We start from the raw sequence: 16,020 nt of genomic DNA, 5'->3' as shown, positions 1-16,020 counted from the left end.
TCTTAAAAAAAAAGACAATGTTACGAATCTTAACAATTGATGTCCATTAACAGATGCATTTTGCTACCATCTCGTATCCTAGTGTATGCCATGGTGCTGTATTGCACATAAATGACTGAAAGCTAACATTATGTATGGACACCATTTCAAAACAGTCCTTACTGAGCTGACTGAGACTAGTTGAAGCAGACCAACATGTAGGTTGTCCTCTTAGCCTTCGCTTTCTTTTCCAGCAAGCAGCAGACATATGTGTTGGCAGGGTTTCCTATTTAAAAGCACAAAAAAATGGACATCATAAAAGACTACAGAGGTTGAATAAACACAGGCGCAAAGTGTGTGCGCAAAGCAAAATACATATTTGACAAAACAGCAAAGTAACTCTTACGTTGTCGGGGCAGCTCTCTTGTATTTTGACAGTCTTCCTGTTAGGGCTCATTCTTCTGTTCAAGGTGAAGTCAGATGACTTGGACCAATCTACAGGATCAAAGATTAGAAACCAGGCACCAAGACATTTAAAAAGGAGCTCAGAAATAGAAAATAGAATCTCAATTGTTACATAACACATATTTGTCAAATGACTTGTATTATCAATGTTATCTTTCTTTTTTAATGTTCAAACTAGTGCTGTCAAACGATTAAATATTTCAATTAAATTAATCACAGGGTGGCGGTGGAATTGTGGATTGATTTGGATTAATTATCCAATATATAATATCAATTAAATATAATCTATTTTAATTGTCTTTGGATGTACTCATTCATCATGGTCTTTGTATTCTCAGGACATTCAATCGATCCCAATTGGAGTCCCGATTGTCCTCGAAGACGTTTGGCCTCTCATACAAACAGCACTCATCAGTTTATACACATAGTTTTAGATTGGTCAGATCTAGTCTAAGAGACTAGTAGACTAAAGCTGACCAATCTAGGTCTATGAGCATGAGATCTAGTCAACCAGTCTGTAGTCTCTTAGATTGGATCTGACTAATCTATATCTTGAATTAATTGATGAAGCCTGCTCAGATGAGAGGCCAAACATTGTCTAAGACAAACTGAACATACATTTAAAATGTATATTCCAATCCCTGCTTTTAATCCATCCTGCATACATATATGCCAGTGACTTCAATTGCCCCAACTTGGGGATATACCTCTGTGACAGTACCCGCACCACCCACTTCCAACCTAGATTCTGCTTACTCAGGCCTCTGCAAACTTCTCATCAGGCCATTAGAGCCATTACACGCGGTTTTCGTCATCGTTACATTCCCACATGGGACGAGGCGTGTGATGAACATTGCAACAAATTTTTCTGCAGGCTGAACATGGTGAAGAGGAAGCCACCTAAGAAACACATCTGACAGACTGCCTAGACCAGGGGTCGGCAACCTTTACCACTCAAAGAGCAATTTTGACCCTTTTCACAAATTAAAGAAAACAATGGGAGCCACAAAACTCTTTTGAAATTTAAAATGAAATAACACTGCATACAAACTTATTTTTTGCTTTGTGCTATGTATAAACCAGGGGTCTCAGACGCGCGGCCCGCACCTTAATGTGAAAATGTAATGTTAGTGCGGCCCGCGAGTTTTATATGAATGGCGCTTGACAGCGTCATACTTGCCAACCCTCCCGATTTTTCCGGGAGACTCCCAAATTTCAGCGCAACTATTCTCTCGAATGTCTGCTGATTTTCACCCTAACAACAATAATAAGGGCGTGCCGTGATGGCATTGCCTTTAGCGCCCTCTACAACCTGTACATACAGCGTGCCAGCCCAGTTACATGTTATATGAGGCTTCTGCAGACACACATGAGTGACTGCAAGGCATACTTGATCAACAGCCATACAGGTCACACTCAGGGTGGCCGTATAAACAACTTTAACACTCTTACTAATATGCGCCACACTGTGAACCCACACCAAACAAGAATGACAAACACATTTCGGGAGAACATCCGCACCGTAACACAACATAAACACAACAGAACAAATACCCAGAATCCCATGCAGCCCTAACTCTTTCGGGTTACATTATACACCCCCGCTACCACCAAACCCCGCCCCCCCACACATCAACCCCCCCTCTGTGCGTCGGTTGAGGTGGGCGGGGTTGGGGGGCGGGGTTTGGTGGTAGCGGGGGGTGTATAATGTAGCCCGAAAGAGTACAAACCACCGTGAAAATGGAGTGAATAAATAATAAGTTCTCAGTTCTCAGCACTTTGAGTATCAGAAAAGCGCTACATACAGTAAATCTAATCCATTATCATTAGTATAAGTCGCGGTACCAATGTACTTTATGTTGGTCGACTGTTACGTTATGTTCTTTTTTGTACTCAAATTTCGCATTGAGAGGGCTAACGTGGTGTTTAGGTTCTTCTATATTTGGTTCTGCAGCTTTTGAATATCGGATCAACTGTACATTTGGTGCAGCAAGTAACACTACTTGGAGAAAGTGCCTAAAATGTATTGATGTAGGCGTTTCAGTGATTTTTGAGTAATTATTTGCTGCAGACACACTGATTGCGTTAATAGTTTTAATCCGATTAAAATATGATGATGGATCAGTAAATTGTATTCATTTGAAGAGCTCTAATTTGAAGGTTGTATCGGAGAACAGTACCTCTATGCCTGCTCCATTGTAATGATGCGTCATCTTTGAAACTTTTTTGTGCAGCATGCTTGTTTGTTGGGTCTACAAGGCTAGGATCGGATCCCTTCCATGGATGTGGGGATACCCCAGAGAATGTCATATTCTCTACACTGGATGACAAAGATCTACTGTAGCCGTAAGGGTGCTTTCTTGACAAGGCCCACCTTGAGGGCTTTACCGAAGATTTGGTCTGGCAATCATTCTGACGGAAGTTATGATTTGCAAAACTCTGAGAGATGTTTCCAGGGTCAGAAAGAAGATGTTCATGGTCTTTTTCTTTCTGTTCTTTTACTTCATCACATCCATTGACTTCTCTATCCTCTTCCTCTTCTTCCATGTCAATTTCCTCATGATTTAGTAGTGGGTCACAGCTCCACAATTTATAATACAGTGACTCCAGCCCTCTGTCACTAAACCTGAGAGAAAGAGGAGACCCGCAGCAAGATGGTCCGTACGACTCAAAAGGTGTCTGATCACTCAAACCACTGAATGAGCTTCCAACTCCATTCATGTGCAAACATGAAACTTGCGATGGAGTTCGAGAAATGCCTAGAATGCGATGGTGAGCCTCAGCCAAATGTGAATCCTATTGTAAAAAAAAAAGTGTTGTTGAACATACTTGTACCAATTTTTTTTCAACAAAAATACAGATTTGAAACAATACCTCCATTTTTCCTACACTTCCCTGCTCAATCTGTCCTTCTCTTTCCCCATTGCTCCCTCTGACTTCTAGGTGGGACTCCTGTGATGTACGTCTAAGAGGGTAGACTTTGAGCAAGGAAGGTGGAGTACTTTTAGAAGGCTTGGAAACCAGCTGTTTCATATTAGCCACATCACAGTCCGCACCACTTCTGTGGAGAAGAGCCCAGCTGTGAGGGAAGACGTGCTGGGATGATGTGATTGACCGGCATTGAACCAGGCGAGCCTCCTCTTGTTGCAGATTATCAGAAGCGGAGAGCAGGGTTATTGTGTCTACACCCTGCACTGACAGGTCTTGTAGTTGACCCAGGTGACAGTCCAAGTCGACAAGGCTGTCCTGTATGATGTTGACTTTCTCTGAGACTTCTCCCACCATTGTGCACATCTCTTCTGCTCTAGAGGGACACATACTGTACAAATCAGTTTCTACTACTGATGCACACTAAATCAAGCACCGAAACAACCATAAAACTGCACAAACGGTACAATATCAAAATCACAAAAGCATAAACGGGGATTTATGTAAGTTACAGCAACACTATAAATCTAACCTGTCAGCTGTCACTCTGATCCTCTTCATCTGACTGCTGTGAAGAGCTTCATTTTGCTCATGAATGTAGGCCTTTACACATTTCTCCTCAAATTCATGAAGCTTCTTACGGTCATCATGGCCTAAGTAGAGCTCTGGCGAAACATATAAGAGAAAAGAAGGCTAAATTTTGTACCAAAGATTTCGTCAACACAAAATGTGAATATAGAAAACTGATGACTTGTGTGGCAGTCTAGTACTCACTAAGTCCAGAACCCCTTTCTTCCCCCTCAGCATCCCTGTTAAAGTGCCTATAAATAGCTCTCAAACCAAGAGTCACGTGACTGAGGAGAATTAGAGGTGGAGGCAGCCACGGTCTGTCCTGATAGGTCATTATGTAACGATAGCGATTGTACTTCCACAACTTGTTGGACGTTGACGCCATATCAAAGTAGATGTTGCTGATGATGAAAAGACAACCATTGTGATAAAAAGGCTTCCAAAAAAAACATGTATTTTTTTTTTTTTTTTGCTTAAGTACTTACTTAAAAAACGCTATGAGAATGTTGACCATGATGATGTACTGAAAGAACATATAGACCGCCTGAAGGAATGCCGTGAGAAAGGAAGCAGGAGGACATGAATGACCATCATCACATGCTGGTAATACAAACAAATGCAATCCACTTATTAGCATACATGTAAAGACAATGACCCTTGCATTGTAGTATGGCTAGCATTGCTGAAGCAATCAAGGTTACATTGCACAATAGGATCAAGTCATTACTAAACCACTAACGATCGATCTCAGAAGCGTAGACCTCTCCAAAGATCATCCAGTAAGGCTGGAACACAACATCACGAGCTAAGCTCCATGATGGGGCCTCATACGGGGATAGGATGGCCTTCCTGGACACTCCAAAACTCAGTAGTACTATCGCCATCATGACCACAATAAAGAACATGTTAGAAGTCTGGATAAAAACATGGAGAAAATACATAAGTATTAAATAAAAAGGTAATGGATATAATAATGTATGTCATTAAGTAATAAAGTATAGTAATAATATATGTATATATACACACCATCTTGGTGATCATTGTGAGGTAAGGGCCAGCATGTTGATTGACAGCCAGCAGATCCATGACCCTGACAAACCAAAATATAATATCCAGACAGTAGGTAATCCGCCCGGCTGTCCGGTATGGATCATCATGCCAACGCATCGTCAAACCAGCCAGGAAGAGAATGATGGCAATGAAGTCTGATAAGTTCCAGTACTCTGAGAACCAAATCTTTAGCTTCTGTCTCAGCTGTCTCGGTTCTGACATTAGCACCTGATGAAGGATATATATTATTGATATTTATTAGTAATCCTTGTAATTCCACTTTACTTTAAATATCCATTCACTTTTTAACCCCACTACCTGATGGCTTCCTCACCTCTCTGGTTTTCTCCACTGCAGTAGACAAGATATACAAAATGACCAACCACTCCTGGACGCTGGGTTCATCTCCCATCTTCACTAAGATGGTGTAGGAAAATAACATCAGGAAGGCCAGGTACCACATCTACAACAGACACAGTCACAAGAAGATTAACTTCATTTTAAAAAAGCAATGAAAGACTCTTCCATTCATACTGTGAAATATACATTTATAGTAAATATACAGTAGAACATGTAATAAGAAGGGCATGGGTCTACTGTATCTTTTGCTGTATCACACAGATGCATATTTTGTATTTTTATGCCTGACACAATGCAGGTCACCTACTGTATGGAAGCAGAACTTAACAACTGGAGCTGTGTAAAATTCATAGAGCCTTGTGATCCATGACGCACAATGCCCAGTGAATGGCAGTCTATGCTCTGCATCCTGATTACCCTGTGAGATGGGATTCCAAATGATAAATCCAGTTAAAAGACGACACACAGTTTGTTGTGTACAATATGTGCCAATTTACCAGGTGATCGATTTCCTCGTGAGTTGCTCCGGTCTTTAGAGTGTCACGTACAAATAAAATTGCCTCATGAGACTGGGGCACATGGCACATTTCAGCTTTGCTTTTGAATTCCAGAAGCAAGATTGCAGGAGGCAGAAGAAGGCTCAAAATTATCTAAAATAAAGAAATAAAATCCAAAGAGTTAATAACAATAGGATCTCAACACCTGACAATACAAAATAATCTCAACAAATAAATTAAAACTTCCCATACATTCATATTTCTCCTTTCAGTGACTACATATATCAAAATTGCATCTCCAATAAACCCTGTTACCTTCAAAAAAGAGTTTTTCCTCATATTTAGGGGGCCGGTCCAGAGATCGGTGAGGAGGGTCTGCGTGCAAGAGTGCGACACAAAGGGTCGATGGCAAGAAGAAACTGCAATTTGCAGGCAGGTAAAGTGGCTCCACGCCTCCATCTCTGAAGTAAGCAACTTCATGGCCATCTTCTCATTCTGGCGAAAAGCACAGTCTAATAAATTCACCGCCAGCTGACCAAATTCCCTAAGACACAACACACAACCGATGTAATATTAATTTCCAAAACAAGCAAGGGAAAACACAAAAAAGTACCACAGATAACGGGTAGTTAAACTGCTCCTTAAAATAAAAATTATTAATTTAAGATACAGATTGGAATTGAATTATGCAACAGTATTTAAAATAGTTTAAAAAATCATGACTTTTATTTTGTAAGACTCACAGTGAATAAGCTTTGAATTGTTCTGCAATGTTGTCATTCATGCTGCTTTGCCGTGCCTCAAAGGCCATGGAGCGGTAAAGCTTGCAGCCCACTGCGGCCCGAGCAAGCGCCTCTTCGCCATGCTGCCACAGGAACAGTGCCATCTCCTGCCGCTGCTGGAGCACGGCCCACACGAAGAGGTCGTTAAAGTTGAAGGAGACAATCGGTGTTTCGCTAATACCAGGGATCCACACAGCCTTTCCAGTGGTACCATGTGGCTTATTTTGGTCCTGGATTGAAATATGTAGATAAAATAAATTGTAGGAGAACAAGGCTAGAAAAAGAAATGAAAGAGGACAAAAATGAGGATGTATTTGTCAAGGTACGCGAGACAGGTTTGTGGTTAAACTAACATTACTATGGTGGCTGATAGGGGCAAACGTGCAGCAACCTCAAAATGCTCAAAAGACAAAAATTATTCAAAACACAAAACTAACACCACAAACTGCAAGATCAAAAACAAATGTTTAAAAAAATGTGGCAATTGCCAAAAACAAACATGCATGTAAGAAATGCTGTACACAAAACAAAAGGAAGTTTGCCGGGCTACATTGTTTTAGGGGTTTTCTGTGTTTTTGGCATTTGCCGCATTTTTATTTTGTTTTCGTTTTCTTGCAGCATTTATATGATTGCTGTTATGCTCCGTGTGATAGGTGGGACTGATAGTTTTGTTTTTATGTGATTTCCTGTTGAGGCTTCTTATTTTGACAGTTCCTTTTCCTTTTTGGCACTGTGGTGGATTAGTAATTTACTTATCATTAGTATTTCGTTCACATGTGACTCTGTGTTTGTTGTCAGATCATTGTTTGTGTTTCACATGGCAGTGCAAGTCTTTACATGGCTTCCTGTCCTCGCTTTGAGGAGTTCTTGGGATTCTGTTGGACATTGGAACTGTTCTTGTCTGTCGTGCTATTATTGTGAGCAACTCTTTTTTTAACGGGGACTTATGATGATTTTCCTCTTTTCTGGATTACCGTATTTTTCGGACCATTAGAGCGCACCTATTTTCATACAAAAGGCGCACCGAATTATAAGGCGCATTAAAGAGGTTGTGTTAAAGAATCACAAGAGATAAAGCTGTGAGTCAATTGAGTATTTGTTTATTTTGTAAAACGGTTGTAAATACAGGGAGTTCATTTACAGTTTTCAATAAAGCTGTGTTAGGCTTAGCACATAAATATAGTTGTGGATAAAGTATTACTTTCATCTGATCGTGGCATGCGCACAATAACACCGATGTGCAACACGCAGTGAGATATGCTATGAAGTTTATTTTCGACCGTGTCTAAAAAAAAATAGTGGTGATGAGTGTACATTTGATTGCACATTTACTTGAATCTAAAAAAACAGCCCCCAAAAACTAACCGTAGGGATACTCAGAAAGGGTGTTAAAAATGTGACTGTGGTACAAAATTTACACCAAAGTGTAAATATTATCCACACCATAAGGAAGTGTGTTAAATCAAAATAGGTACCCTTTAAAGAAAGACGTTATTGATAACACCATTTAGCCTACCATTTCTCCATATCAAGAGGTAACATCAGAATGTAACAAATGCTGCATTTCTAAATTAAATTTTGGTTTTGAATCATTCCGACATTGCTGTCGGGCCAAGCACATTACCATTATGTTGAACATGCACACATTGGAGTAGAAATGTAAATTGTAGAAGAAAAAGAAAAAGAAAAAGAAGATCGTTATTGTCACTTGTACAATTTTATGGAGTGTATGAATACATAATGTGCTGGTTGTCAGTACCTTGATTACATGCTGAATCACTCCAGAGATCAGTTTAGAATCCAAGTGAGGGAATTACATCCAAATAGCAGTATAGTTCATACAGATATATGGCAGATAAGTGTACCAGATTTGATAATTACCTTCCTTATTAAAATATTAAAATAATCTCTGACCCACCTTGCATTTGTAAGGCTGAGCAGTTCTAAAGAAATGGGGGTCCTGATGATTTTTGCTTTCCTGCAAGTTTGGTATCATTCCTCTTTTTTGTTTGGACAAGGAAAACGTACTGACTCGTTTACCTTCCTGTAATCATAATAAAGTAGAGAGCATTACTAGAAAACATTTCTAATAGACAACAAATTAAGTTCACCTTGTCTTGCAGTTGGTTGTAAGTAGCTCGGAAGTGTTTGCGTGTATAAGTGCTGCGGTATGCTCCTCCTATGAGGTACTCTATAACCAAGCCCATGTCAATGAGAGAAAGCCGGTAACCTAGAGGAAGAGAGGTCTGCTCACACACATACAGTACACATACACACCACAATGAGTAAATGAATATTATACATATGTAAAACAAATATGCACACATACAGTATTCTAATGAAACGTTCTCCCTAAATGTAACATTTTTGTATCATCCTTACACTTACCTGTTTCACATCTTCTACAAGGTGGTGAAGAAAATGGCCTGTGTGGCCCTGGGGCTGAAAAAAATTCCATAATTATTATTAATAATGAACACATACTTGTGTTTTGTTAGGACAAAAAAAACTATGGTTACTTTTTAATGATGTGGCAATAAGACAGAAGTCCAAATGTTATATGTGCAGCAACAGCCCTGGCACCAATTTGCTTCTTAGAGGGACTTATTATCCCGAGGTTATAAATAAGTAAACATTTCTTGATACGCAAAAGATGAAGGTAAGTGAGAATGGAGAGAAAGCAAGCGCACACATGACAAAGCATCCTATGATCTCAACAGCATCCTAAACAACGGCTGAATGCAAATGACCCAAAAGCACAAAATATATTTGGGACATTTAGTTTATCATTGCGATTTCAGTCAAAATCACTGTTTGCAAGTTGCACTTCAAGCGTTGTAAACAAAATAAGTTTCTTTCTTCTGTTTGTACATGAAGAGAAGGCCACATAAAAACAAGAAGAAAAGCATAACTACACATACTTTTTATGTTGAAAAAAATTAAAGCAGCAATTACTCCTAGATAAATTTATAGTAAATATATATATTTACCATGTTATAAAGCTCCTCCAGGCGACCCACATTGAGGAAGCGACTCATTGTCATGCCGTTGTCAATCAGCAGTTTGACAAAACTGACACGGTCCATCACCAGAGAATCCAGCATGGCTTGTTCCAAGGAACCCACCTTGACACAGAGGATTACACAATCAGGGAGCAGCAATGAATAGGCAAATAAGTTAGGTCAGTTGAGAACCCTATTATTTTCAGTTCCATAAAATCATAAAATGTCAAACTAATGTAACTACGGAAATATTTACAACATGAACAATGACAAAAAAGCACATAGCACATAAGGACCCTTTACAAAAATAGATAGATAGATAGATAGATAGATAGTACTTTATTGATTCCTTCAGGAGAGTTCCCTCAGGAAAATTAAAATACAAAGACAGAAGAGGCTTAACCCTCAATAGATTTTTTTTTTCCCCCAAGATGGCACCACTGTAGTGGCTGCTGGTTGCAGGAGCTCTGCGCTCATCTGTGTCCTCTTTTTGTATTTTTGATGTCTTGTTGTTTTGTGTGTTTTTTTTCTTTTGGTTCGGGTCCTTTCGACACTGCGCAACAAGGGCTGGTGGCAATTTCTTGACGGCTTTTTGGTGTTTTTTTGTGAAATTTTTAATATTCCTGCAGGTGGGCCTTTTTGGCCATGGCTATGTTTGCGCTAGAAACCAACTGAAGGCTCTCTGTCACACCAAAGTTTGTGCGGATAGACCGCAGGAATCTAATAATAATAAATAATTCACATTCAAGACTGAGATGCAAGGGCCACAAACAAAAAAAATTGAAGGCCACAAGTTTACAGTACAGTGCAGTGATATTGAAGCCAAAACATATATATCAGAGTTTATGCATTAACTTGTGTTGTAAATGCAGCCACAGTCTTCAGTCGTACCTGCCAATGTTGTCCATGCACGAGAACATCTTTCTGTGCAATGTCAGCCCTGTCCCAAGCTAGAGTCACATTCAACTGCTCTGCAGAGCTGGCTTTTGTGCCTGTTTATTACATAGACAAATGGAACACTTACACACACTTGTTTTACACCTCGTTGATTGATGTTTCGTTTACTAATTTGTTTTGCTATCCTGGTGAGTCTAAATGTTAAAAAGTTGAGTTCAATACCCTTGAGCGTGGTGGTCAAAATGGCTGCATCTGTGGCCACGTGGTCATCTGACTCAGAATCAAATATGGTGATCTGAAATACATAGTGAAATACATCAGTGGATTTAAGTGCCAATCATAACATATTACATTTAATTGCACTTTCACCTACAGATTGTCTGTGATCCATGCATTCCAGGAGGAGAGTGCAGAGGCGAGATGCTTCCTCTCTATCTACACCAAACACATCTCTGATCCGTACAAGAAAGTCCTGTTTAATATCTGCATCTAACTGTCTAGAAAACAAGAATTCAACGTAATTATGTTTGGCAAATTGTACACATTTCATGAATCAGAGGAAACATTGCAATGTGGGAGTGTGGGTATTTTTTTTTTACACAAATCATGAGATCATCCACCGCTAATATTACCTGTGTACACACTACACACCTGTCAATAGCAGTCTGCTTGTGTAAGAAAGCAAGGAGGTCAGCAGCCCTGCCAGATCCTTCAAATACAAACACCGGCACAGGAGGGTTATTGCTGACATAGTCCAGTACTGTGGACACAATGACAGGGCCGCCCTCAACTACCACACAGACCATCGGCACCCTTTGGTTCAATCCTACAGAGTGGAGAGAATATAATAAAACACTGTTTAGCACACAATATGTTTTTGTTTTTTTAATTTACTGTAGATAGGCTACAGCGACCCCCAGAGACAAGCAGTAGAAAATGGATAGATGGATGGAATATGACAACACATGCAGTTTATTACACCTAACTTCCATTTGCTCAATTAATTTTATTCATATTCTATTTTATTTATATAATTTTGTTAGTATCTAAACTAGTATTTTGTTCAACTTGCATGTCACAAAATTGCATAAAAATATAAAGATGTTTTGGACAAAATGTGTATGTTTTCTTTTTGGTTCGGGCATCGTTTAAGCTCTGCAATGTTTCAAAAGTACCGATTTGACACGTTTAGTAGATAATATATAAACAATAACCCTATAGAGGGATAGTAAAACAAAGTGATAGAGTCAGTTATGTTAGTACATTTTGACAACTGTACTGCTTAGGGCAAAAGACAGGCAAAGAAGTGACACCAAGACCGTTTTGCTTTTTTTTGTTGTGAAAAACACACTACTCACGAGGGTGGATCTTCAGTAGCTGAATGTGTTTCTCCAGCTTCATCCTGAGGCCTTGTTGGCAACCATATTTCCCCAAAGTTCCATCATCCACGAGGAGAAAGTGGGAGTGAAAACTATTAAGACAGACTCTCTTGCTCAAAGGGTTCCCCAGTGGCTGGTAGGGCCTGAAGACCTAAATCACGTAAAGCAGCGTGCAAAAGATGTGTGGTGTATTGTTAAAAACTTTCAAATATTATTGAATATTAATAAAACACAATTAGATTCCTCACATCGCTTCCTATTAAGTCTGTGTTGTTGTCAATCACTCCCCATGGTGTGATCCCAACCGTGTTCCTCTTCCTCAAGTTGTGGCCACCAAAGGTTTTCACTGCCTCACCCACATACTTGGACACACCTAAATAAGTTACCAAGAGTAGATGATTGCACAGCAAGCATCTAACTATCCAAATTATACAAATGTGAAATTTAACTCAGCCCAGCTCATACTTGCCAACCCTCCCGGATTTTCCGGGAGACTCACGAAATTCAGCGCCTCTCCCGAAAACCTCCCGGGACAAATTTTCTCCCGAAAATCTCCCGAAATTCAGGCGGACCTGAGTGACGTGTCGACAGCCTGTTTTCACGTCCGCTTTCCCACAATATAAACAGCGTGCCTGCCTAATCACGTTATAACTGTAGAATGATCGAGGGCGAGTTCTTGGCTTCTTATGTGGGTTTATTGTTAGGCAGTTTCATTAACGTCCTCCCAGCGCGGTAACAACACACAACAACAGCAGTCACGTTTTCGTCTACCGTAAAGCAGTTCGTCTGCCGTAAACAGCAATGTTGTGACACTCTTAAACAGGACAATACTGCCATTTACTGTACATGCATATGTGACAATAACATCTAGGGCTTTTAGAGAGTGCAATGCACAACTGCGCACACAACAAGGAGACGAAGCAGAATGCATCATCAGAGAGGGTGTTCAGCATGGTTAGAAAAATAGTGACAGAGAATAGAACAAGGATGGACAATTCAACCCTTAACTCAACAATGAGTAGATGAGTGTAATGTGTGTGTATATGTGTAAATAAATGAACACTGAAATTCAAGTATTTCTCTTATTTATATATATATATATATATATATATATACATATATATATATATAACAAAATTAAAAAAAATAAAAAATAAAAAATAATATATATATATATATATATATATATATATATATATATATATATATATATATATATAGCTAGAATTCACTGAAAGTCAAGTATTTCTTATATATATACAATATATATATGAAATACTTGACTTGGTGAATTCTAGCTGTAAATATACTCCTCCCTCTTAACCACGCCCCCGCCCCAACCACGCTCCCCCCACACATCCCGAAATCGGAGGTCTCAAGGTTGGCAAGTATGGCCAAGGTTGACATCAAATATCATCCTCTGTGGCTACATTTCAATGTGTTACTGCCAAGAAAGTTAAATACTGTTACTTATAAAGAATTATAATTTATAAAACATAATTCAAAAAATCTTAGCTACTATTTTAAGCACACTGATCACAAACTATTATGTTAAAAAAAACACTTACCAGTATTGATACCATCAGTAAGTATCCATGCATCTGTGCTGCGAGCTGCTGTTATCAGACCTTTACTGAGGGAGTGTTTGACTTTGGGAGGGAGGGTGAAGTTTTCACAGCCTCCATGGACAGTTAATAGGAGCTTGGGTCTCTCCATCTGCCACTCCTTCAGCATCAGTTGGAGAAGCGCCTCTGGCTTTGTGTCCACAGCCACACGCACAAACTGTAGAGGATGCACATGGAATTACTGCAAATATCTATTGGCATCTCTAGATGTTCTATTCTGGTTCACTTTGCTGATTGCCACAATAATTGTCTAGTTAAAGATACTATCAAGTCTTAACCCATCTGGTGTTTACGCTGAAACAAGCGTTAACCGTGACTTTTCAAGAAAGAAAGAAGCGACCTTTATTGGCCTTGAGCCCACATACTGCACTGTCAAAACACTGACCTTAGCCCGACAGACGCGTGTTGCATTGTCCTGAAAGTCTATGGTCCCAAAGGAGTCTGTGGGACTGACACTGGTGTGGCGTTCCATGGACCAGTCCTCCGCCTCATCCTGACCAGGAACAGGACAGATGACTGTGGGGGGAGGGGAGTCTTGCCAAGAGTGTTCCACTATCAGACGACCACAGCAGCACCTAGACAATTGACAGTTTACAATTAGTAGGGTTGTGAGGGAGTCTGTCAAAACCAGGCAAGGTTGAGATATGAGGTCCTGACGTTATGATAACCTGGGGCAAAAATATCACAGTTTTACAGTATGGTATTATTATTATTATTATCGCTCTAAAATGTGTTATTTGAAATATCTTCATTGAAACAAAGAAAAAAATAAATTTTCTGTTTAACAGTAATGTTTAAACAATATAGTAGAACATTATAAAAGTGGAACATATGTATTTAAATAAGATAACAAAAAACAACTGAATTAGTTCTAAATAACTGCGATGAGGTGGCGACTTGTCCAGGGTGTACCCCGCCTACCGCCCAAATGCAGCTGGGATAGGCTCCAGCGACCCCCACGTCTCCGAAAGGGACAAGCGGTAGAAAATGGATGGATAGATAGTTCTAAATAAGTAACAATAAAATGCAATTCTAATGCAGTATATTGTAGCTAAACCTGCAACTCAACTGACATTTAGATATTTTCCTTGTAAAAAAAAAAAAAGAAAGAAATGCAAATAAATGCGATCACAAAGGGCCCGATCTACTAATATTAAAACACCATGCGCTAAACAGCATGAACAAACTATGTATACAATATTATATGTACAATGTTATATGTGTGTGATCTATTAAGATTGCGTGTACAATTAAAAAGTGGTGCAGTCTTGAAATTCAATGGTTCCATAGGCATCCCGTAGATTAAATGAGGTTTTTGCAAGTACTACTGGGGAAACGTTACTGAAGTGGTTTTGAAAGCGTCACTTCTTCATACCCCGGTATATCTTAATACCAGTAACAGGCCCATGCCTAGTCAAGACAAAAAAAGGTTGCTTATTTAAATCTTTAAACCACAGTAAATGTGTAAAACACAGACATAAAAGAAATTAATTGGCACATTAAGGGTAGAAATGGAATAAAACATGTCTAATCTACAAAGACCCAAGTACAACTTGCTAAACAGCTGCGTAAACTATAAAGTTGCATGTACTATGTACTATTAGTAGGTATGTTGCATGTGATCTACTAAGACTGCATGCACAAATAATAACAAGTGCAAAAGTGGTGCAGACCGCCCTATTTAACTCATTTCCCTTCACATTCATGTTATTATGCTTGCCAACCTGTGTGCGACCTTGTTGAACAAGCAGCACCCATCAATAATATTTAACACCTTATCTGCAGTATGGAATTTCTATCTATAGACAACAGAAACTATTTTTACCACGCTGATACTCTGCAGGGAGGCGGTGGACCATCACAACACAATAGGGCATTCATGAGTCTGGAATGATCCAAGTGCAAGAAAATGCATATTACAAGACATTTTTTCATATAGTACATGTATTATAATAATGTATTTCTGAAATAGAAAAACTGACAACATTAAAAAAAAATGTCAGCAAACACCAAAACACATTAATTGGATTTGTTTTAATCAGCCCTTAATAAGCCAACACCACACAACTATAAAATGATATTTCTGAATAGACGATTTGTCTGATATTTTTATTTCTGACAGCTCAAATACAGTATGTTGACACACACACGGAGGACGGATTTTCTGTCCATTGTTTGTTTTTGGAATACAGTTTTCTCACAGTCCTTTGTGAAACTGTGCCGGTTTGCACGTAGAGTTCAGCCTTAATAAATCATGTTGCGCGTGCTGAAAAATGATATGTGCATCCCCTCCTCCCAGTATTATGGGTGTTCTGATGATCAACATAAATTATATAAACACATGAAGACAGACACAGTAAATGGATTGCACTCCTTATCCTACAATCCTCTGCACACAAATTTGGTAGATCAGCTTTGCGTGCGCTATCAAGTTTGCACATGTCTTAGTAAACATTAACCTTTAGTAACTCAGGCCCTGTAGTATT

The 16,020-nt window shown here is 39.2% G+C and overlaps 2 protein-coding genes across 2 annotated transcripts; both read right to left on the bottom strand.

Annotated features, from left to right (window-relative positions):
• Positions 1-46: 46 nt before the first annotated feature.
• Positions 47-3,762, bottom strand: LOC140679279 (uncharacterized). The gene is made up of 5 exons (XM_072914370.1): positions 3,319-3,762; positions 2,625-3,240; positions 386-474; positions 163-265; positions 47-78 (listed from the first exon to the last, which is right to left on the bottom strand). The coding sequence occupies exons 1-5, from the start codon at positions 3,760-3,762 to the stop codon at positions 47-49; spliced, it is 1,284 nt and encodes a 427-aa protein (XP_072770471.1).
• Positions 3,763-3,891: 129 nt separating this feature from the next.
• trpm6 (transient receptor potential cation channel, subfamily M, member 6) lies at positions 3,892-14,047 on the bottom strand. Its single transcript, XM_061986185.2, is given in 22 exon segments — positions 3,892-4,037; positions 4,147-4,343; positions 4,428-4,542; positions 4,682-4,856; positions 4,969-5,220; positions 5,327-5,455; positions 5,660-5,881; positions 5,883-6,002; positions 6,165-6,393; positions 6,593-6,861; positions 8,550-8,675; positions 8,743-8,877; positions 9,020-9,073; positions 9,622-9,756; positions 10,525-10,625; positions 10,753-10,825; positions 10,904-11,027; positions 11,182-11,356; positions 11,889-12,060; positions 12,158-12,282; positions 13,478-13,691; positions 13,920-14,047. Coding segments are annotated over 22 exon segments (3,375 nt in total). The 5' UTR covers positions 14,007-14,047.
• Between the last annotated feature and the right edge of the window lie 1,973 nt (positions 14,048-16,020).

The sequence above is a fragment of the Nerophis lumbriciformis genome, linkage group LG12, assembly GCF_033978685.3.
Source record: "Nerophis lumbriciformis linkage group LG12, RoL_Nlum_v2.1, whole genome shotgun sequence".
NCBI classification, from domain to species: Eukaryota; Metazoa; Chordata; class Actinopteri; order Syngnathiformes; family Syngnathidae; genus Nerophis; species Nerophis lumbriciformis.
This window is presented reverse-complemented; position numbering and strand designations above follow the sequence as displayed.

Coding starts and splice junctions, on each gene's coding strand:
- LOC140679279 (XM_072914370.1), bottom strand. CDS start 3,762: ATGTGTCCCTCTAGAGCAGAAGAGATGTGCACAATGGTGGGAGAAGTC. Junction 3,241..3,318: donor GAAGTGTAGGAAAAATGGAG/GTATTGTTTCAA, acceptor TTTTTACAATAG/GATTCACATTTGGCTGAGGC. Junction 79..162: donor AACTAGTCTCAGTCAGCTCA/GTAAGGACTGTT, acceptor GGCATACACTAG/GATACGAGATGGTAGCAAAA.